This window comes from Trichosurus vulpecula, chromosome 2, assembly GCF_011100635.1.
Source record: "Trichosurus vulpecula isolate mTriVul1 chromosome 2, mTriVul1.pri, whole genome shotgun sequence".
NCBI lineage: Eukaryota > Metazoa > Chordata > Mammalia > Diprotodontia > Phalangeridae > Trichosurus > Trichosurus vulpecula.
In genome coordinates this window covers 58985062-59006147 of record NC_050574.1, presented here as the reverse complement: position 1 = coordinate 59006147, position 21086 = coordinate 58985062, and the positions used below count along the sequence as shown (strand labels likewise).

Here is a 21086-nt window from a genome sequence, read left to right as displayed (position 1 = left end):
TTGACTCTTCCCTTGCTGGGTAGCTTATAGTTGGCCTCATCTCCATCACTCTCCTCCTGGTCATTGTCTAGACTTTCTCTTCCTCCCTCAGGTCCCCAGTGCCAGCCCTGCCCCATTCCACCACCACCCCCATCTCCATCCTCTGCGCCCCCATCAGTGACCTTACCTCCTACTTGATGCAGGAGACTGAAGCGTTCCCCTTTGGATGCTCTCTGTGCCATGGCTCAGCACATGAAGTTGACCCCTCTTGCCAAGGCTGGTGCCTTCACTTGTACCTTGGATCCCATCCCTCCCTGCCTTTGGCCCGGCCCCTCTCTCTTATGCATATTCAACACTCTCTCAACTAGCTCTTTACCCTTACCCTAAAAAAAGTAAACAAACCCAAACCACTTTCTCTTAATCCTGCCAGCTCCTTAAGGCCTGTTTGCCCACCTCTCCTCCCCTTTAACTGCCAAACTTGTAGAGTTACTGGTATTCACTGCCTACAGTTTGTCACCAACCACTCCTTCCTGAGCCCCTGGCAATCTGCCTTTTTTAGTCTCACCACTCAAAGCTTCTCTTGCCAGTGACCCCCTTGAACACAGGACTGTGAATTTAGAGCTAGAAGGGACCTTCAAGACCTCATTTCACAGAATAGGAAACTGAGGCTCAGAGAGAGGTTAGGTGACTCATCCTAAGTCAGTCAACAGGTATTTAGTTAACACTTACCGTGGGCTGGGCTCTGTAAACATCAGGGATACCCAGGAAAAAAGGCAAGAGCAGAGACCACTCCTTTTAGAGGCCCCCATTGTAATGGGAGATGCAACAGACAAATGACCATGTTCTGTGCCATATGCAAAGGACCGTTGTGTAGTTCTGTGAGCTTGCTCTCTCTCTCTCTCTCTCTCTCTCTCTCTCTCTCTCTCTCTGCCTCTCTTTCTCTCTCTCCCTCTCCCTTTCTCCCCACCCCCTCTATCTCTCATTCTCTCTCTGTCTCTGTCTCTCTCCCCCTCTGTCTCTCATTCTTTCTGTCCCTCTGTCTCTCTCTCTGTCTCTCTCTCTGTCTCTCTCTCTCTCTCTCTGTGTCTCTCTCTCTCTCTCTCTCTCTCTCTCTCTCTCTCTCTCTCTCTCTCTCTCCACGTACACACAGAGTAAATGGAAGGGAATTCCAGAGGGAAGGCACTAGCAGCTGGGGTAGGGGAGAGGAGGGTAAGAAAAAGAGGGAACAGTCTTCTGCTGTAGAAAGTGGGATTTGATTTGAGACTTGAAGACAAAGACACTAAAAAGGTGATGGTGGGGTGGGAGGACAGCTGAGTGCAAAGGCAGCATATGGAGATGGAGTGTCAGGTTCAAGGAATAAGGAGGTGGGTGTCTCTGGATCATAGAGCACCTGGAGAGAAGTAAAGTGTAAGAAGACTGAAGAGGTTAGAAAGGGGTGGGTCAAAAGACTCTGTATTTGATTCTAAAGGTAATAGGGGCTCCTGGAGTTTATGCAGAGAAGGGAGGGTGATGTGGTCAGATCCCTTTGACAGCTGAGTGGAGGCTGGATCAGAGTGGGGAGAGACTTGAGGCAGAGGCTGTTACCATGGTACAGGAAAGTGCTGATGAGGGCGTGGATGAGGGCAGTGGCTTTGTGAGTAGAGAGAAGGGAGCATAGATTGGCCAGAATGTGAAGATAGGATAACCCCAAAGACCAGGGGCTGAGTGACTGGCAGGATGGGGGTGCTGTGATTCCTGTAAGGAACTTGGAAAGAGGAGTTGGGGGCTAGATAACGAGTCCTCTTTTAGAACCGTCACACATTGTGATGCTAGTGAGATGTCCACAAGGCAGTTGGTGATTTGGGGCTGGAACTCAGCAGGGAGGCTAGGACTGGATGGATAAATCCAGGAGTCCTCTGCATAGAGATGGTAACTAAATGAACATGAGCTCACCAAGTGAGAGAGCAGAGTGATCAGTGGGCCCAGAACACACCATGGTCTAGTGTTTGTGACCTGGATGAAGACCCGGCAGAGGAGACAGAGGAGGAGCTGTGGGGAGGTAGGAGGAGGCTGAGGAAAGAACCACGTCATGAAAACCTGGAGAAGAGAACATCGGGTAAGAGGGTGAACGCATCAGTCTGCTGAGGCTGAGAAGGAGCCCTGAGATTTTACCATCAAGAGATCATTGGTTCTGTGGGGAGACCAGTTGTCCCCACAGTGATGAGGTGGGAAGCCAGACTGCAGAAGGGTTAGAGCCACAAGAGAGAAGTAGGCGCCTCAAGTGGACAGCTTTCTCAGGGAGGTTAGCTGCGAGGGAATGGAGAAATTCAGTTGAATAGATTGCAGGCGCAGCAGGATCTAGTGAGGCTTTTTTAAGGAGGGAGGAGACTTGGGCTTGTTTGTAGGCAGCAGGGAAGAAGCCAGGAGAAAGGGAGAGACTGGAGATTAGACGGTGGGGTGATAGATCAAAGGAGCAAAGAGAAGAGATGCCTCTTCATCTGAGACAGGAGCGAAGGAGGTCACACAGCTAGCAAGGGTCTGAGAGAGAATTTGAACTCGAATCTCTCTGATTGTTGCCTCAACCTTTATTTTGATAGTGTTGGCCAACCCCTTCTTCCTGCACACTCCTCTTGGCTCCTGCGAGGGTCTCTCTTCTGACATCTCCATCTCCATAATATTCTTTCCACTCTCTGAGCATTTGTGTCCTGAGTCCCGTCTCCGTCTCTGTCCTCTGTCTCTGTCTCTCTCAGTCCTCTCTCTCCCTCCCTTATGCAGTGGACAAAACAACTAAGCCCTCTTCTCTAAGACCATCTCCCTGTCATCTATAGGATAACGCATTGCCTTACCTTGGCCTTCAAGGCCCTCTGTGAGCTGACTGCCAGCTGCCTTTCCAGCATTATATTCCAAGCTTCCTATACTTTCCCTTCCAGCCAGACTATCCCCCCATGCCTGTCCTCCCCTGCCCTCTCCCTGCCAAATGACGCCTTCTCTTCTGTCCAGGCCTGACTTGTGCTGCCTCCTCCATGAAGCCCGCCAGGACATACCCTTGCTAACTGAAAACCTTCTCCCTCCTCAGATTGTCTTTGAGCACATTGTCAGAATCTTTCCTTTGCCCCTTTACACTCTGTGTTGGATCATATTCATTTGCATGCACATCTTACTCCCCTTATTAAATTGTAAACTCCTCGAGGGCAAGGACTGGGTTATTTTGTAATAATAATGATATAGCTAGCCTTTTTATCATGCTTCAGGGTTTACAAAGCATTATATGTATATTTCATTCAATCCTCGTAAATATACAAAGTGGGTCCTGTTATCTCCAATTTTCACATGAGGAAACTGAGGCTGACAGAAGTTAGGTGGCTTGTCCAGGGTCATACAGCTAGTGTCTGAGATGGGATTTCAGTTTGGATCTTCCTGATTCCCAAGTTCTATGTGCACTAGCTCCTTGAGGGCAGGAACTGGGTCTTTCCTTCATCTCTTGGACCCTAGAACAGAGATGGCTCTTCAGTAAAATGGATAGAAGTCAGCCTGAGAGGATAGAATCAAGAGCCCTGGGTGGGGAATCTGGAGACCTGGGTCAAGTCCAGCCTTTACCAGCTGCCTCACCTTGGGAAGTGAGACCTACGGCGGGGCGACACCCAGAGACAGCTGACCCTTCTTCCTCAGGGCATTCCTCTCTCCAGCAGGCCATTTTATACTAATAAGATTAACAACTGACTGAAATAATTATTTTTATTATTTATTATTATCATAATTCCTGGATATTAATAAGATTAACAACTGATGCTGTCATAATAATTATTACATATCTGGTGCTTTCAGGTTTGTGATGTGTCGTCTCATCCGTCATCTCATTTGATTTTATAGAAATAGCGCTTCCATCAGTGGGGAAGCTGCAGGCCAGTTGCAGTGAGTAGGTTTGTCCTCATTTCTGAAGCACAGTCTCCCATGCTGCCTCTGTGGAGCAGACGGAGAGATGGGTTAGTTGATAGTCTGTGTGGGTGAATTAGGACCTGGTTGAGTGATAGGGACCCAAAGAGTTGTCATTAATTGGTTCACTGCTGACCTGAAATCTTCTGGTGCAGGTTGGACCACTGCTTGTTGGCACCTGTTATAGAGGGGATTTGGGGTCAGTTACCGGTTGGACTAGTTGACTTTTAAAAGGCACTTTCCATCTCTTGAGATTCTGTGTTCCTCTGATACTTTGGTTCTCCAAGCGTCTGTTTTCTTAACTGTAAAGGGGCAGAATTATCCTCACCTTCTGAGGATCAGAGAAGGTAACTGGCAGTGCTTGTAACATTTCTAGGGCTATAGGAGAATGAGCTGTGATTGTTTAAGGTGAAGGAAAAGCACGAGCTTTCTTCCAACCCCCATGTTCAGGGATGGGTTTAGAATGGCCATGTTCAACCCAATCTTCTTGCCCCTCCAGAGTACCAGATGGAATAGTCATTGAGGGTAAAATTATCAGGGTTGAATGCTGGGCCCTTCCCCCCCTTGTTTCCCAGATGATGATGAAATGCCAGAGAATTTGAGCAACTTGCCCAGTGTCACAATTCAAACTCAGGTCCTACCATCAATCTAGCAGTTAATGGCCTCCAGGGCTCAGGACTCTCCCATGCCAGGCTCTTCTATCTCTCATCTCCCACTGTGAGATGTTCTGGCTGCCAGCTCTACCTCTCCCTTCCTTCTCAAAGACATAGACGTTCATCAGCATCCCAGGTCATGATGGCCTTTGGGACCTTGTCAAAAGATCAGGGAAGTTTTCGGATTGGCTTTTTTTTTCCTGCTCGGTTTAATCCGGCTTTCCAGAGACGGCTTCCAGTCATTGTAAATCTGACAAACCGTTGCTGTTGCCACACCCCCTCCCCCTGCCCCTTCCCCTGCAGCCTCGGGCTGGGAAGAGACAGCGGAGTGTGTGTCTGGCTCCTCCTGGGGGCCGTGCCAAGAGCGGCGTGACCCGATGTCGTAAGGCAGCCCACTTCAGACGAGTTAGGGACGAGTTAGCCCGGGCCTCAGAAGGCTCTCCTCCCCTGGATGGGGCTGGGCCGGGCGCTTTGGGGTTTTTGTCTGTTTGCCTCTTGTAATGCCCCTGAACACCACTCCTCCCTTCCTTCCTCCTGGTCCTCTTCCTCTCTGCCCTGAGATCCAGCCCGTTACCCCAGGGCCTTCCACCTTCTGTTTGGGTGAGCCGAGCTCTTCCTCCCCACCCCCGGTACCTGCTCACCTGCTCCCTGTCCAACACACGTCCAATCGGTGAGAAGAGACTGGAGAGATTTGGGAGGCAGCGTGATATTGGGGCAAAAAGTGCTGCTTTTGGTCCCAAGATCAAAGGACCGTAGAGCTGGAGCTGGAAGGGACTTCCGTGTAACCCAGATGAGGACACTGAGGACCGGGGAAGCATTACTTTCCAGAGTTACTCACCTGGTTGATCACACAAGCAGGATTTGAACCCAGGTCCTCTGGCTTCTTTGCACTGATTTGACTCCTAGCTTGGCCACATTGTAGACTTAGGGTGGGAAGGAACCTTAGAGGCCACCCCTCTCCCCCTCTTCTACAGTTGAGGAGACTGAGGCCCAGGGAGCTTAAGTGATTTGCCTAAGGTCACACCCGGCAGAGGTGAGATTTGAACCCAGACCCCTCTACAATGTTCTTTCCCACTTCATCTCCATGTTGCAGTCTGTCTCATCCCTCTGTGCCTCAGTTTTCTCCTCCATAAAATGAAAGGGAGTAAGATTAGATGATCACTAATGGCCCCTCCTGCCTTGTTATATAATGTACATAAAAGCGCTTAGCAAACCTCGAACCTGAATCAGTGTCAGCCATTGTTAGTAACATCCTGAGAGCGGGAGAGCGGCTCACTTCCTCCCACCCCTCCCACGTTTCATAGATGAGAAGATGCAGAGACTGGTTGGCAAACTTGGGAGTCTCCCGACTCCCCATGCAGTGCCCTTTCCAATTCATATTTATTCAAGAAGTATTTGTTAAGCTTCTCTTATTGGCTGGCATGGTACTTGGCCTTGGGCACGAAACACAGTTGAGATAAGGCCATAAGGGGTCATTCCGTCTTCATGGAGCTCCTAGGCTCAGCGGGAGGAATTAGAGTTTGGACACACTAGTCATGTCCAAATGCATCAGAGAGTGTGGGGTTCTCCAAGGCCCGGGGGGAAGATCAGGACTGTCAGGAAATGTGGGGAAGAGGCCTGGAGAGAGGGACATCTGGGTTTGGCTCTAAAGCCAGCATGGGATGCAAAGAATGCAAAGGATGGCATTCCAGGCATGAAGAACTGCAAGCGTGGAGGCAGGAGAAGGCAGGCTGTGGCCCAGCAATTCAAACCTGATCTGGGTTTTCACGTTTATTTTGTTTACATTCATAATTTGGGGGTCAGACCTAGGATATCATTGGTGTGTAGGTGTTCTTAACCTTTTTGTGTGTTGTGAGCCTCTTGGGAAGTCTGGTGAAACCTATGAAATCCTTCCCAAAGTACTTTAAAATGCATAAAACAAAATCCACAGGATCATGGAAAAAATCGATTATATTGAAATACAGTTATCAAAATGTTTGGGATTTTTTTAATCTATGGACCCCAGGTTAAGAATCCTGGGTGTAGGAAATTCTTTTTGAGGAGACTTCCTTATCCAAAGTATATTGGCTCTTATAAAAATGAGAGAAAAAGTGACAAAAGCCCCAAAGCGTATTGGCAACCATTCTGCAGCTTACCTGGAGCCATTGGCAGGTAGAGTGATTTACCCAGGACCACAGAAATAATAAACATCAGAGGTAAGATTTGAACCCTCACCCAAAAAAAAAGATTTGAAGCCCAGTTTGAGGGGTTCTGGAGTCAGTATTCTGATTCCAGAGTTGTTGCTGTTCCCTCTGTATGATTAGGAGCTGACTAGGGTTCAGGGGCTCAGGGGCCTTTCCTGATCTCCCCCAGTTAGTGGCCTCTCCCTTTGGAAATGGTTTAGTATTTTTACTCACCTATGTACATTTGTTCCCTTCAGTGGAACATTAAGCTCCTTGAAGTCAAGGAGTATTTCTTATTTTATGTTTGTGTCTCTAGGTACTAACATAAACACCTGGCATGTAGCGGTGGTAGCAATTGGTGGTGGTGGTGGTGGTATTAGTAGGCGGTGGGCAGAGGTGATGGTGGTAGATGGTGGTGGTGGATGGTGGTTGTTTAAGTGGTTGTGGTAGTGGGTGGTGGTGGCAGTAGATAGTGATGGTGGCGAATGATGGTAGAGATAGGTGGGGGGAGGTGGATGGTGGTGGGTGGTGGTTGTCATAGTGGGTGGTGGCTGGTAGCAGTGGCTGATGGTAGTGGTTGAAAGCAGTTATGGTGGGGGTGGAAGGTGGTGGTAGAAAATAGTGATAGCAACTCCCATTTACATAGGCCTTACCAAGTACTTTGTGTCATTTGAACCTCACACCATCCCCCATTTTACAGCTGAGGAAGCTGAGGCTTAGAGTGATGATTTTCCCAAAGTCAGTCAGCTACGGCACTGAACCTAGCCCTTCCTGCCTCCCGTCTAGTGCTCTGGAATGGGCTGTGAGCTGAAAGGGACTTCAGAGTGCCTCTGGTCCAGGGCCCTCGTTTTATAGATGAGGAAACCGAGGCTCAGAGAGGTTGGGTGACTTGCCCAAGGACCCACAAGTAGTCGCTGACAGAACAGGTGTTCTTACTCCAGGCCCATGACTCCAGGGTTGGCAGTCTTTCCACCGTACCACAATAACTCCTGCACCATGCTGCCTTTCTAAATAGATGCTTAATCAATGTTTAATCTTCCATTTGAGAATCGGGAGGCCCCAGGAAGGGCTGATGACTAAGAGAGTATCCTGAGCAAGTTGGTTTGGGCCCTTGGAGCTTGAGTGCAAAACCCCTTTCTAGGGGGCCCATCTGTTGCTTCCCCTTTCCCCCTTCCTCCTGAATAGAAAAGAGAGCCATTTTCCTCTCAGCCACTGGTTCAAATACAATTGCAGAGGGTCTTTGGACTCCCCAGGACACTCTTGGGGACAAACCATCCCTCGCCCCAGCTCGGTGTAACAGCCCTAGCAGCCCCTGTCACCATTTGTCACAACACTGGAGTCCAGGGTGGCATCTCAGGGGCCACTGATTTCATTTTCCACACGATACCCCTTCAGATGTATGAAGACAGCAACTGGGTCTCCCCAGTCTTCTCTTCTCCCATTAGACTGAGCTCCTTGAGGACAGGGACCATCATTAGCCTCTTTTTGTATCCCATGCCCTTAGTACAGTGCCTGGCACATAGTAGGTGTAAATGCCTACTGACTGCTCATCTCATGTCCTTGAATTGCCCCTCCAATGGCATGGTCCCCAGCCCTTTCCCCATTCTTGGGATGGGCTTCAGCTCAGCATCCTTCTTCCTCATATGATATGAACACTGCCCTCTCCATGTTGCCTGCCCATGGTGAAAGGCAGCCTTTTTCTAACCCCAGGAAATATACTTCTAATAGGGCCCCAAATCTCATTTGCTCTTCTTGGCTGCCACATCACACATAGAAAAGAGCAAACAAGTCAACAAGCAATTATTAAGTGCTTACAGTATGCCAGTCACTGTGTTAAGTGCTAGAGAGCCCACACCCCTCCCCCCAAAGTCCCTGCCCTCAGGGAGCTTATAGTCTAATGAAGGGAGACAATATGCAAACAGAGCTCTGTACAAACAAGATATATATAGGATCAAATTGGAGTTAATTAGTGGAAGGAAGGCACTCATATTGAGGGAGGGCTTCTTGTAGGGGAAGAGGCTTTAGCTGGGACTTGACAGAGGCCAGGGAAGCTAGGAGGCAGAGATGAGGAGGAAGAACATTCCAGGCATGGGGAACAGCCAGAAAAAATGCCTGGAGCCAAGAGATGGAATATCTTGCTCGAGGCACAGCCAGGAAGCCAATGTCAATGGATCTTAGGGTACGTAGAGGGGAGTAGGGTATAAAAAGACTGGAAAGTTAGTAAGGGGCCAGGTTACAAATGGCTTTAAATGCCCAACCAAGGACTTGAGGGAGGGCTGGTCCATTTGGGTCCTGGCTTCAGCCCCGCCACCAATACTACCATGTGGCTTTGGCCAAGGCCCTTCCCCTCTTTGGACAGAAGTTCCCTCACCTCTACAGTTCAGGAGTTGGACTCAGATAATTTACGAAGTGTGGAAAGAGCCCTGGATTTGAAATCAGAGAGCCTGCATTTGTGCCCTGGCCCTGCTGATAAGTACCTGTGTGACCCTGGGCGGGTCACTTATCTCACCCTCTCTTTCTTCATCTATAAAATGAAGGGACTGAACCAGATGATCTTTAAAATATCCTCTTTCTTTAAAAGCATGATCCAATGACCCTCTCAATTATGTGATCCCAGAGGAGGAGCAACAGGCGCATAAGTTACCATGGAAGGAGCTAAATGGTGAAGTAGAAATTGAGCCAGATATGAGTTAGGAGATCTGTGTTCAAATCCCAGTTGTGCTACTTCGCATCTGTGTGGAGAGAGAGCTTCAGTTTCCTTATATATAAAAGGGAAATTGAAATCTGCATCTCCTGCTTCACAAAGGTGTCTGGAAAGCACTTTGCAATCCTTAAAACTACCTTTGAAGTGAAATTTTCCCCTATTTGCCTCTCTTCACCCCTCCCCCACCAGTTATTATCATTGCCTCTCTCTTGAAGTTACTTTGCATATACTATGTATCTACTTGTGTGTATGTGCATCTATTCTCCCACACACATGCACATCCCATGGAATGGAAACTTCTTGGAGGCTGGCATAGTTTTGCTTTTGTCTTTGTATTCTCAGTGCCTCAAGTAGAGTAGGGAAGCTAAATAAATGCTGACTGAATTGAATTATTCTCATCATCCTTTAGGGAGCTGGTAGCAGCCACAAAAGTTCATCACCCCTCCCCCAGCCTCCCCAGGTTTTGCTTATGTCTCAGAGTATAGGATTTAGAGAAGAAAGAAGTCTTCATACCATTCAGCCTCTTCAGTTAACAAAAGAGTAAACTGAGGCCGAGAAGGGTGAAATAACTTGCCCAAGGTCACACAGTAGCAAAGTCGGGGTTCAGGCTCATGTTCTCAAATACCAAATCCAATGCTGCTTCCATTCTCTCATCCTGGCTCTCTTGTGTGGGAGACTCAGTGAGACCTTCCACTGAGTTCCTTGGGAAACTCTTCCTGGCAGGGTCATGGGAGCGACTGTGAAATCTTTCCTTCCCTGGGTAAGTAGAGGCAAGAGAAAAGGTGGGGATGGACAGCAACAATGGACCTGATGCTGACAGCTCTTCCTCCCTCCTCTCAGGGCACAGGCAGAAAATGGAAGACCAGCCAAAGGCCTTTCCTGATCGATTTGGCGACCTGGACCGACTTCGAATGCGAGTGACACCAACAACTCCTAGTCCCCGGGGCTCCCTGGCCACGTCCACTCACTTCAGCACTCAGGCTACAGCACAAGGTATGGGGGCTGGTCCAGACTGAGGTCAGGGCCTGGGAGAGGAAGGGAGCAGGGGAAGGGCCTACACTCTGGGTAAGTGGGATGTGGAAGGAAGGGGACTGTGATAATAGCTAATCCTGCTTTGAATACATTTACAGGGGTGCTTACACGGTGTCTCTTCTGTTTGAATGTAAACTTCTTGAGGGCAGGGACAGCGTTTTCACCTTTATTCATATCCTCATAACTTAGTTCCTGGCATATAGTAAGAATTTAATAAATACTTTTGCCCTGCCCTCAAGGATGAGGGGCAACTTAATGGCCCAGTAGATAGAAGCCAGGCCCGGAGTCAGGAAGATTCATCTTCATGAGTTCAAATCTGGCCTCAGACATTTCCTAGCTATGTGATCTTGAGCAAGTCACTTAACCCTGTTTGCCTCCATTTCCTCATCTGTCAAATGAGCCGGAGAAGGAAATGGTGAACCACTCCAGTACTTGGCCCAAAAAACCCCTAAATGGAGTCACAAAAAGTCAGACACGACCCAAACAACAACAAAACAAAGATCTTACATTCTGTCAAAGGAAAGTATGTATATACAGGAGTATGTAAAAGTGTTTCCAAGGTAGTTGGGGGCATTATAAAATGACTGTATTCTGGAGGCCATACCCAAAAGTAGGCTTCAAAAGAGGGAGCTTACAAGTAGGGAAAGAGGAACAGAGGAAGGAAAGCGTTACAGGTATGGGGAACAGTATAGGCAGCGGTACCAAGCCAGGGTTAGATAGGGTGAGAACTAGGGACAGAGGAGGGTACAGATTCCCTGGAAGGAAGACCTAAAGGACAGATGAGCCTGGGTGGGAAAATGGGAGCCAGAGTGTGGATACTTGGGCAGGAGGTGGGAAGGATGGATTGGGGACTAGTAGGGGGAAGAGAGTAACCAGAAGTAGCGGGGGATGAATGAAAGGTTCAGAGGTTTTCCTCCTCCCTGAGTCAGGTGGATGGTAAAGGTATGGAACTGCATGATTTGCCCCAGGTCTTGCTACCTGACAGGCCTGCCAGAGATACTGGGACGGGCTGATCCGGGGCAGGCTGCACTATGGCCCTGCCAATTTGGGGAATCCAGGGTGTTAGAGGGGAAGGGAGGCAGGTGAACCCTCCCCAGCTTGCTCCGTTGGAATCCCTGGGAACAGCCTGGCCTCTCCAAACCCAGGAGGGCAGCTGTTCCAAGCAAGAGCTGACAATAGCCCAGGTAGACATCCGGAAAGGGAGCCTTGGAGACAGAGAGCTAAGTGCCAGGGGATGACAGGGGTGGGGGCAGCCCAGCTGAGAGGGAAGGGGAAGAGAAGGGACTGAGCATCTATGTGGCAACTACTGTGTGCCAGGCACTTTGCTAATCATGGTACAAATATTATCTCATTGCTTGGGGCAGAAGGGAGAGTATCTCTGTTTCTTAATACCTGTGGGATATTGGGCAAATCACCTGTCCTCTCTCAGTCTCAGGTTCTTCTTTGTAAGATGAGGGAGTTGAATTCTGTAAACTCTGAGGTGTTTTCCAATTTAGAACTGGGGTTCTGTGAGCTTCAGAGCTGGAAGGGAGCTTAGAGCACAGGATGTCAGAGCTGGGAGGGCCCTTAGAACACAGGATGTCAGAGCTGGGAGGGCCCTTAGAACACAATGTCAGAGCTGGGAGGGCCCTTAGAACACGGGATGTCAGAGCTGGGAGGGCCCTTAGAGCACAGGATGTCAGAGCTGGAAGGGCCCTTAGAACACAGAATGTCAGAGCTGGGAGGGCCCTTAGAACACAATGTCAGAGCTGGGAGGGCCCTTAGAACACAATGTCAGAGCTGGGAGGGCCCTTAGAACATGGGATGTCAGAGCTGGGAGGGCCCTTAGAGCACAGGATGTCAGAGCTGGGAGGGCCCTTAGAACACAGAATGTCAGAGCTGGGAGGGCCCTTAGAACACAGGATGTCAGAGCTGGGAGGGCCCTTAGAACACAGAATGTCAGAGCTGGGAGGGCCCTTAGAACACAATGTCAGAACTGGGAGGGCCCTTAGAACACAGGATGTCAGAGCTAGATAAGGCCTTGGAACATGGCATGTCAAAGATAGAATAGACTTTAGGACTTGGAATGTCAGAGCTGAAAGGTACTATTCAATTCAACTCAGGAAACCTTTCTTAACTACCTCCCATAGGTTGAGCACTGTATTTGGGCTCTGAGAATACAGACACAAACTCAACAGTTCCTTCCAGAATATTCTCGACTTTAGAACATAGGATGACAGCATTAGGAGGGACTGTAGAACATAAGATGTTAGAACACAAAATGTGACACCTGGGAAAGATCCCAGGACATCGGTTTTTGCTGCTGAATGAGTCCAGAGATTCTAGACAGGTAGAAGATAGGAAGTCAGAGCTAGAAGAACCCTGAGAACCTAGAATATAAACACAGGTTGTGATCTTGGAAATGCAGAGGATGTTCCAAGAGGCCTCAGAACATAGACCTCTTCTGTGTGTGTGTGTGTTTGTGTATGTGTATGTTTTTTTTTCAATTTCCTCACTTTCCTGTGATCTGGTTATTTTATATGACTTATAAAACCATCACCTAAGTTATAGCTAGTAAATAAATAAACTTTTTACTCCTAATACATTTAACACCTGAAAAAACAGACTTTGCCGCCTCTTCTCTATCTTGGCTCCTCTCCTGAGGCAGTTAGTGAGGCCTCGTGCAGGGCGTGCCCCCAGAGCTGCCCCTTCCTCTCACAAGAAAGGCGTCATTTGTGAAAGACAGCTGGGAGTCTATTTCTGAGGACAATGGCTTCTCCCAAGATCTTCCTTTCTTTGCAGGGATGCATATTAAGGTGTAGCATAAAGTCCCTGGAGGCCATAGGCAGAAAGGGGTAGAGGAAGCCAGAATGAGACCCAGGTCTTTAGCTCTGGGCTATGACTCCCTCCCTCACCTGTGCTGATGCTCCCTGAGAAAACATTGGCTAAACCCATACCCTGCTGCCCTGGAGGGAGAGGTCCACAGAGCTCAGCCATGACTGCCTCATTCAAGTCTCAAATTACTACATTCTACAACCTAAGGGCCCTCCCAGCTCTGACATTCTGTGCTATAAGGGCCCTCCAAACTCGGACATTCCCTATTCTAGGGGCCCTCCCAGCTCTGACATTCCCTGTTCCAAGGGCCCTTCCAGCTCTGACATCCTGTGTTCTAAGGCCCTCCAAGCTCTGACATCCTGTGTTCTAAGGGCTCTCCCAGCTCTGACACTTTGTGTTCTAAGGGCACTCCCAGCTCTGACATCCTGTGTTCTAAGGCCCTCCCAGCTCTGACATCCTGTGTTCTAAGGCCCTCCCAGCTCTGACATCCTGTGTTCTAAGGCCCTCCCAGCTCTGACATGCTGTGTTCTAAGGCCCTCCAAGCTCTGACATTCCCTGTTCTAAGGGCTCTCCCAAGCTCTGACATCCTGTGTTCTAAGGGCCCTCCTAGCTCTGACATCCTGTGTTCTAAGGGCTCTCCCAGCTCTGACATTCTATGTTCTAAGGCCTCCCCAGCTCTGACATCCTGTGTTCTAAGGCCCTCCCAGCTCTGACATCCTGTGTTCTAAGGCCCTCCCAGCTCTGACATGCTGTGTTCTAAGGCCCTCCAAGCTCTGACATTCCCTGTTCTAAGGGCTCTCCCAAGCTCTGACATCCTGTGTTCTAAGGGCCCTCCCAGCTCTGACATTCTATGTTCTAAGGCCTCCCCAGCTCTGACATCCTGTGTTCTAAGGGCCCTCCCAGCTCTGACATCCTGTGTTCTAAGAGCCCTCCCAGCTCTGACATCCTGGGTTCTAAGGACCCTCCCAGCTCTGACATCCTGGGTTCTAAGGCCCTCCCAGCTCTGACATTCCCTGTTCCAAGATGTACAGTGTTCTTGCAGACAGGAACTGATTTGCGTCTTTGCGTCTCCAGAGCCTGGTCCAGTGAGTGATATATTTCTCAAACGCTGCTGATCGAGTGACTAACCACCTCCTCATCCCCCCTTTCCTTTGTATGCTTGTCCATCTACAAAAGGGGCTTGGGGCTGCCAGCAGAGGCTGATAGTCTGTTCAGAAGGCTCTGCTGTCTTGCCTGCCTATTGACTTAGAATATTGGTTTCTCAGGGCAGAACCACTGCCCCTCAGGTGGCCCTAGTGACAGCAAGGCTGTGGGGGAGGGAACCAAGCTGACTGTGAGCTTGTCCCTGTGGCCTTGGTGACAAGGAGCCTGGCTCAGCTAGACTAAGGGGACCGAAGAGGGCCAGGTGGCAGCCACTTTCAATCCAGGAGCTGCTTCTGGGGGGAGCCTAGAAAGACCATTGACTGGTCTGGAGTCAGGAGAGACTCGAGGGCAAGGGGGAATCAACACACTGCTACTTGGTCCCCGTGTGTGACCCGAAGCAGGTGCTTCACCTTGGGGCTCAGGCTCCTTGTCTGCTGAATGAGGGGCGTGTCCTGGGCTGACCTGTCAAGTCGAGGGAAACCAGGAAGAGGGAGAGAAAGCTGGTGGCATCTTGAAGGAATGTTGGCTTTGGGAGCTGGGTGAGGTGAGATCTGGGGATGATGCCATGGGAAGATGAAGGTGGGGTCTGTGGAATCCAGGAAAGCTTCTAGGGAGCTGGGTCTTTACTGCCCCACAGAGAAGGGATTAGTCTTGTTCAGCTTGGCCCCAGAGGGCAGGATGCTAGGCCCAAGAGTGCGGGTCACCAAGATGCCAATGGAGTGTCAGGAAAAATTAGCTGTCCCAAAGGGATGTGGGCTGCCAAGGGAGGTGCTGGACTCCCCATGCTCAGAGGGCTTCAAGTAAAGGCTGGGTGACTGGGGAGATTTCAGAGCAAGGATTTTTATTCAGGACAAAGCAAGCCTCATGCCTGTGAGGACCCCCATGGAAACCTTCATTTGGGTGTCACACTTCCCATAATATGAGACCTTTAGCAACAGCTTCCTATGTGGAGTGAGCACAGGGAGACTGGAGAGCTCTGGCCCCCCTGAAGCTGGCAGGGAGCTGGCCATGGCCCCCCCTCCCACACCATGCCCCCTTTCACATGCCACCTCGCTTTTCTTCTTCCCCTCACCAGCACCAGCCAGGCATGGGGCCCAGTCAGGGAAGGTTTGGAGAGTGACGTAGCAACTCTTACCTTCAGAAGCCACAGCCAAGAATGCCAAAGTCCACTTAGCCACATTGCAAATCATGGAAGGCCTAGATGGGAAAGTGATTAAGGCCTAAAATGGTGGCTCTGGAAAGGATCTTAAATATAGGGTACCCAAGCTGGGAAGGCGCTTATTGGGAGGGCCCTTAGAACCCAGGGTGTCAGAGCTGGGAGGGCCCTAGAACACAGAATGTCAGAGCTGGGAGGGCCTTAGAACCCAGGATGTCAGAGGTGGGAGGGCCTTAGAACCCAGGATGTCAGAGGTGGGAGGGCCTTAGAACCCAGGATGTCAGAACTGGGAGGGCCCTAGAACACAGAATGTCAAAGCTGGGAGGGGGCCTTGGAATACAGAGTGTCAAAGCTGGGAGGCTCTTAGAACACAGAATGACAGTGTTGGGAGGGTCCTTAGAATGCAGAATGTCAGAGCTGAGAGGGCCTTTAGAACCCAGGCCCTTAGAACACAGGATGTCAGATCTGGGAGCCTTAAGATAGAGTTTCCAGGTCAGAGGGTTCCACCAGTAGCACCACCTTTGTCTAACATAGAGAATGGGGAAGGAGTTGCCCCCATTTCAAATCAAGAGCCTTGAACAAAGTCCCAAAGGTCCTAAGTGATAGATGTGGGTTTCAGACCCAGCTTTTCTCATTGCAGATTTAGTGCACTGCTCACAACACTATTTGACGTGGGATTTGAACCCATTACTCTGTCCTCTCTCTCCTGCTGGGACCACATGGCCCTTCTTCCTCTCCCAGTCCGGTACATGAGCAGGCTGGGGGGACCTCACTCTCTTTTCTCCCCTTGGCCTCCCACATTCCCACCTTTAGCTGGCCTTCCTCCTCTGGGGTTTCCTTCTTCATCTATTAATAGCAGGGAGCCCCCGGCTCAGCTTCTGTTTATCTGCCCACCACCAGGCAGGTCCAGGAGCGGGGGGCCTCAGCCCCACTCCCTCTTCCTGGATGAAGCAGCAGCCTTGGGGTTGTACGGAGTGGGGGCAGCCAGGCCCGCTCAGTTGGGGGATGGGGCCCGGGCACCGCCCCGCCGCAGAGAAACCCTTACAGCTCAATGGGCTCATTCAGTTGGTTCAGCAGCCGGGGCGATGTTGAGAAGAAAATAAACATTTCCTTCCACTATTTTCATTGGCCGCCAGACAGCAGCAAGCCACATCTCGGGTTTCCAGGGGCCGGGCCGCCCCTCAGCCCAGCCTCGGGAAGGAGCTGGCGCTGCTCTGATGCCGGGGAGGGCTGGGGGCACGGAGAGGGCTCTGGGCCCACGCTCTTTGGGCCATTGACAGGCCTTAAGATGTTTCATCAGCTCCGATGCCAGTGAAAGGCAGAGAGGGGAAGCAGCTTCATGTATCGAGGCAAGAAACCAACCCCCAGAAGTCAGGAAGCTGGAGTCTCCATGGCAGTCCTGCCCTTAACTCACCATGCAATGTCAGGCACATCACTTGCCCTCTTTGGCCTTGATTTTCCATGTCTGTAAAATGGGAGCGTTGTGCCAAATGGTGTCTTTAGGGCCCTGGGTTCAAATCCCATCCGTGACCCCCCACCAGCCATGTCACTGTGGGCAAGTCCCTCAGCATCTCTGAGCCTGTTACCTTATCTTCAAAAGGGGGAAACAAGAGACCGACCTCACCAGGTTCTTGTGATGATAATAATATTATAATAATAATAGCTAGCAGCCCCTACTATGTGCCAGGCACTGGGCTTCACAAATCCTATTCCATTCATTCCTCACAACCACCCTAGGAGGTAAGTGCTGTGACTGTCCCCATTTTATAGTTGAGTAAACTGAGGCAGGCAGAGGTCAGGTGCCTTTCCTAGAGTTACACAGTTAGTACCTGAGGCAGGATTTGAACCCAGGTTTCTGGCATCCAAGGACTCTCCGGGCAGTAGAAATGGCAGCTCTCGCTATGGCCTGTGGCCCGGTCCAGCTCTGATGCTGTATTCTAAGTCTAGGACCAGAGAATTCAGAGCAGTGTCCGACCGTCCCAGTCCCCCCAAGTCCAATGCCCCCACTTAACAGGAGAGAAAACTGAGGCTCAGCGTGGCTGAGTGCCCTTGCCCAAGACCACTCAGCAGAGCTCCCAGACTCACATCTTTTCCTTCTCCATCTATGGCTCTTTCCACCTGGAGCCAGTCACTTCCCAGATGTTTAGAACATAGAATGTTCTAGGTGCTCAGCAGTGAATCAACGAGCATGTATTAAGCACCTACTAGGTACCCAGCCAGTGTTAGGCACTGTACAGAAAAGCGTTAATAGAGCACCTACTGTGTGCCAGGTACTAGGCTAAGCACGTTTTACAACTATTATTCATTTTTTCCTCACAGCCACCCTGTGGGGTGTTATCCTCCTCCTCTGTCTTAGCATTCTGTAAATCAGGCTTCCTCGGTCTCATAGGCTAGAGGAATCCCTGGAAGCAGATACCATGCAGCAGCCTAGGAGATTGGAAAGTTTTGTAATCTAAAGGGCCCTTTGAGCACTAATATTCTCTGTCTTGGGCCCCTTCTACCTCTGACATCCCGTGTTTTTAGGGCCCTCCCACCTCTGACATCCCGTGTTCTAAGGTGCCAGCTCTGACATTGCACAGTCTCTGGCTGTTGTGTTGTATTATTTTCAGGTTGTCTACGATTCCAAGGCCTCTCAATCTTCTCCGTGCCCTGCCCTGTGAAGACATCCCTAATAAACCCTTCCCTGTTTTACTGGTGCATTCTCTTTCCTTTAACAGGCACATCTGACTTAAGCCCATTCTCCGATCCTCGACAGTTTGATCGCTCTTTCTCCAGCCTGCCGGGCCTCCCAGAGCCCAGGTTTTCCGACCCCAGGATGCATTACCCGGGGGCCATGTCGGCAGCCTTCTCCTACACAGCCAACCCCTCCCCCACTGGCATTGGCGGCATTAGCATGACCAGCATGCCTACGGCTACCCGCTTTCACCACACATACCTCCCCCCTCCCTACCCGGGCTCCACCCAGAACCAGAGTGGGCCCTTCCAGACCAACCCCTCCCCTTACCATTTGTACTACGGCACTTCCTCCGGTTCCTACCAGTTCTCCATGGTGGCCGGTGGGGAGCGCTCCCCCACCCGCATGCTCTCCTCCTGCACCAGCACCGGGCCGGGAAACAACCTCATGAACCCCAGCCTGGCCAACCAGAGTGATGGCGTCGAAGCTGACGGCAGCCACAGCAACTCCCCAACCGCCATGACCACCCCGGGAAGAATGGACGAGTCTGTATGGAGGCCATACTGATGGGCGCCGTGGAGGATGGGGCCCAAGGCAGCTTCCCTGGAATCATGATGTCCCAATCCTGACTCCAGGCCCCCGCGGTGTCCCTGTCCTGAATCACCAGGCTGCGGGCAGGGCTTGGACAGCCTCACCGGAAGGGCCCCCTCCCCCCGGAAAGAGGGAGACCTGAGACCCAGGGGAGGAAGGGGAACAAGCTGTCAACATGTCAAGCCAACGGGTTGGGGCAGGAGGGGGAATGAGTTTCAGTTGCTGACTGCTGTGTACATAGGACCCACGTTCCAAGAGACAACCAAAGCATCATGGAATGGGAAGCCGTGGAAAACCTGGGCTTGGCCACGAGATGCTGTATGACCTCAGGCCGAGTCCCTTCCCTGCCTGAGCTTCACTTTTCTCTTCTGTAAAATAAGGGAGCTGGGCCAGATACCCCCAAGGTTCCTCCCAGCTCCATATCTTATGTTCTAAGGTTCCCTTCAAACCGCCAACATTCTTTTTCCAGTGTTCTAGGGCACCTTCATGCTTTAATGTTCTGTGTTCTGACATTCCTTCCAGTTCTAACACTCCATGTTCTAAGGTCCCTTGGAGCAACTCTAACGTTTGGTGGTCTAAGGTCCTTTCCTTCTCTAGCCAATGTTCTAAGGTCTCTCCTAGCATTCTATATATGTTCTAGGATTCATTTCAGACTGGATTCCCAAAGAGAAGGCATACTTTCTCCTTCCCTCCTGCCCAACAACCCCAGGCTTTGTTACTCCTGCTTCGCTTTTCCAAGGCCTGAATTCTATCCACCAAAGAGTATTTGACTCCTTAAGACAAGGAGTGTATCCCTTCCTTAAGTAATGACCCAAGCGAGCACCGTTAGTCACCGGAAAAGCCATCTAGCTGCTTAGCTTTGGGTTTCTGTCTCATCTGGTGCCTCTGCTCCTGGCCAGTGTCCCCTCACCCTTTGAAGGCCAAAAGATGCCCCACAACACACTCCCATACCTTCCTTGCTGGACCCCATCTCTTTCACAGCCTGAGATGGGACCTATAGGCGACAGTATCAAGCCAAGGACACCACAGGACCGAAGCTTTAGGGAGATCAAATTCTTAGTGATATTAAGCCCAGGGCTTCCTCCCTTGGGACAGAGAGTCAAGGTGATTAGTGGGAAAGCCTCCCAGTAAAGTCCACACACAGGGGTTCCTTCATCAAAAGTACTACCTGCAGGCCCTGCTCCAGCTCTTGGTGGGCCCTGGACTCCCACTAGTCGCAAAACATCCATTCCTCCTGTGAGCATCTTACCAACCCAATAATGCCTTCCCAGAGGTCTTGGGGGGTGAAGGAGGCTGACACCGACCAGACCATAAGGTTTGAAACCAGAGAGTTGGCCTGGACAAACCACACTCACTCACCTTCCTCATTTGGCTGCTTTCGTTGGGGGGAGAGGGAGCTAGGTGAAGTTTTCCTTGCAGGACAGCTTGTGCATTTGAGGTGGACGAAGAGGGGTGGGGAGCAAAAGGACAGAGAACTTTCACCCCAGCATTGAAAGTGAAAGTGCTTAGGGGGGCCCAGAGATCCCTGAACTGGAGACCAGAAGGCTCACCTTGGCTGGAACCCACAGAACAGGATTAGCTCAAAGTTGGACATTTTCCCCCTCTTGCCTTCAGTTCTTCCTTGGAATAATGAGAGGGGTTGAATTGCATGACCCCTAAGGTGCTTCTCCCACCGTAATTCCATTATTTTTTATGATATCTAAGGCCCTGACAGTCTGACATCTCTACCAACTCTCATATTCTATGTTCTACTGTGCCCCTCCCCCATCCCTAGTACTTGCATTCTATTCTAGGCACTCTATTGGAAGGGCCCTTCCAGCTGCAACATGCTATGATCAGTCTGTCACTCTGTGTGAGAAGTTCCCATGTAGCTCTGATATTCTAAGGCCCCTTGTGGTTCTGACCTTCTGTGTTCTAAGGGCCCTCCCAGCTCTGACATCCTCTGTTCTCAGACACCTCCCAGCTCTGGTATTCTGTGTTCTAAGCTGCCTCCCAGCTCTGATATTCTGTGTTCTAAGCTGCCTCCCAGCTCTGATATTCTGTGTTCTAAGCTGCCTCCCAGCTCTGATATTCTGTGATCTAAGCTCCCTCCAAGCTCTGACATTCTGTGTTCTAAGGGCCCTCCCAGCTCTGATACTCTGTGATCTAAGCCCCCTCCTCTCTCTGACATCCTGTGTTTGCAAGGCCCTCACAGTTCTAACATTCTCTCCGAGTTCCCTCTGGCCCAATTCTGTTTCCTATCCACAGTGCAGTCAGCACCAGGTTC

At 50.5% G+C, this 21086-nt stretch overlaps 1 protein-coding gene across 1 annotated transcript in view; it reads left to right on the top strand.

The window, feature by feature from the left end:
- The window catches only part of LOC118835308 (runt-related transcription factor 3-like), a 47365-nt gene extending 26607 nt beyond the window's left edge, over positions 1-20758 (top strand). The window contains exons 4-5 of the mRNA XM_036742500.1: positions 10251-10403; positions 18273-20758. Coding sequence (XP_036598395.1) covers positions 10251-10403; positions 18273-18796 — 677 coding nt within the window. The 3' untranslated portion in view covers positions 18797-20758. The remainder of the gene's footprint in view (positions 1-10250; positions 10404-18272) is intronic.
- Positions 20759-21086: the final 328 nt, after the last annotated feature.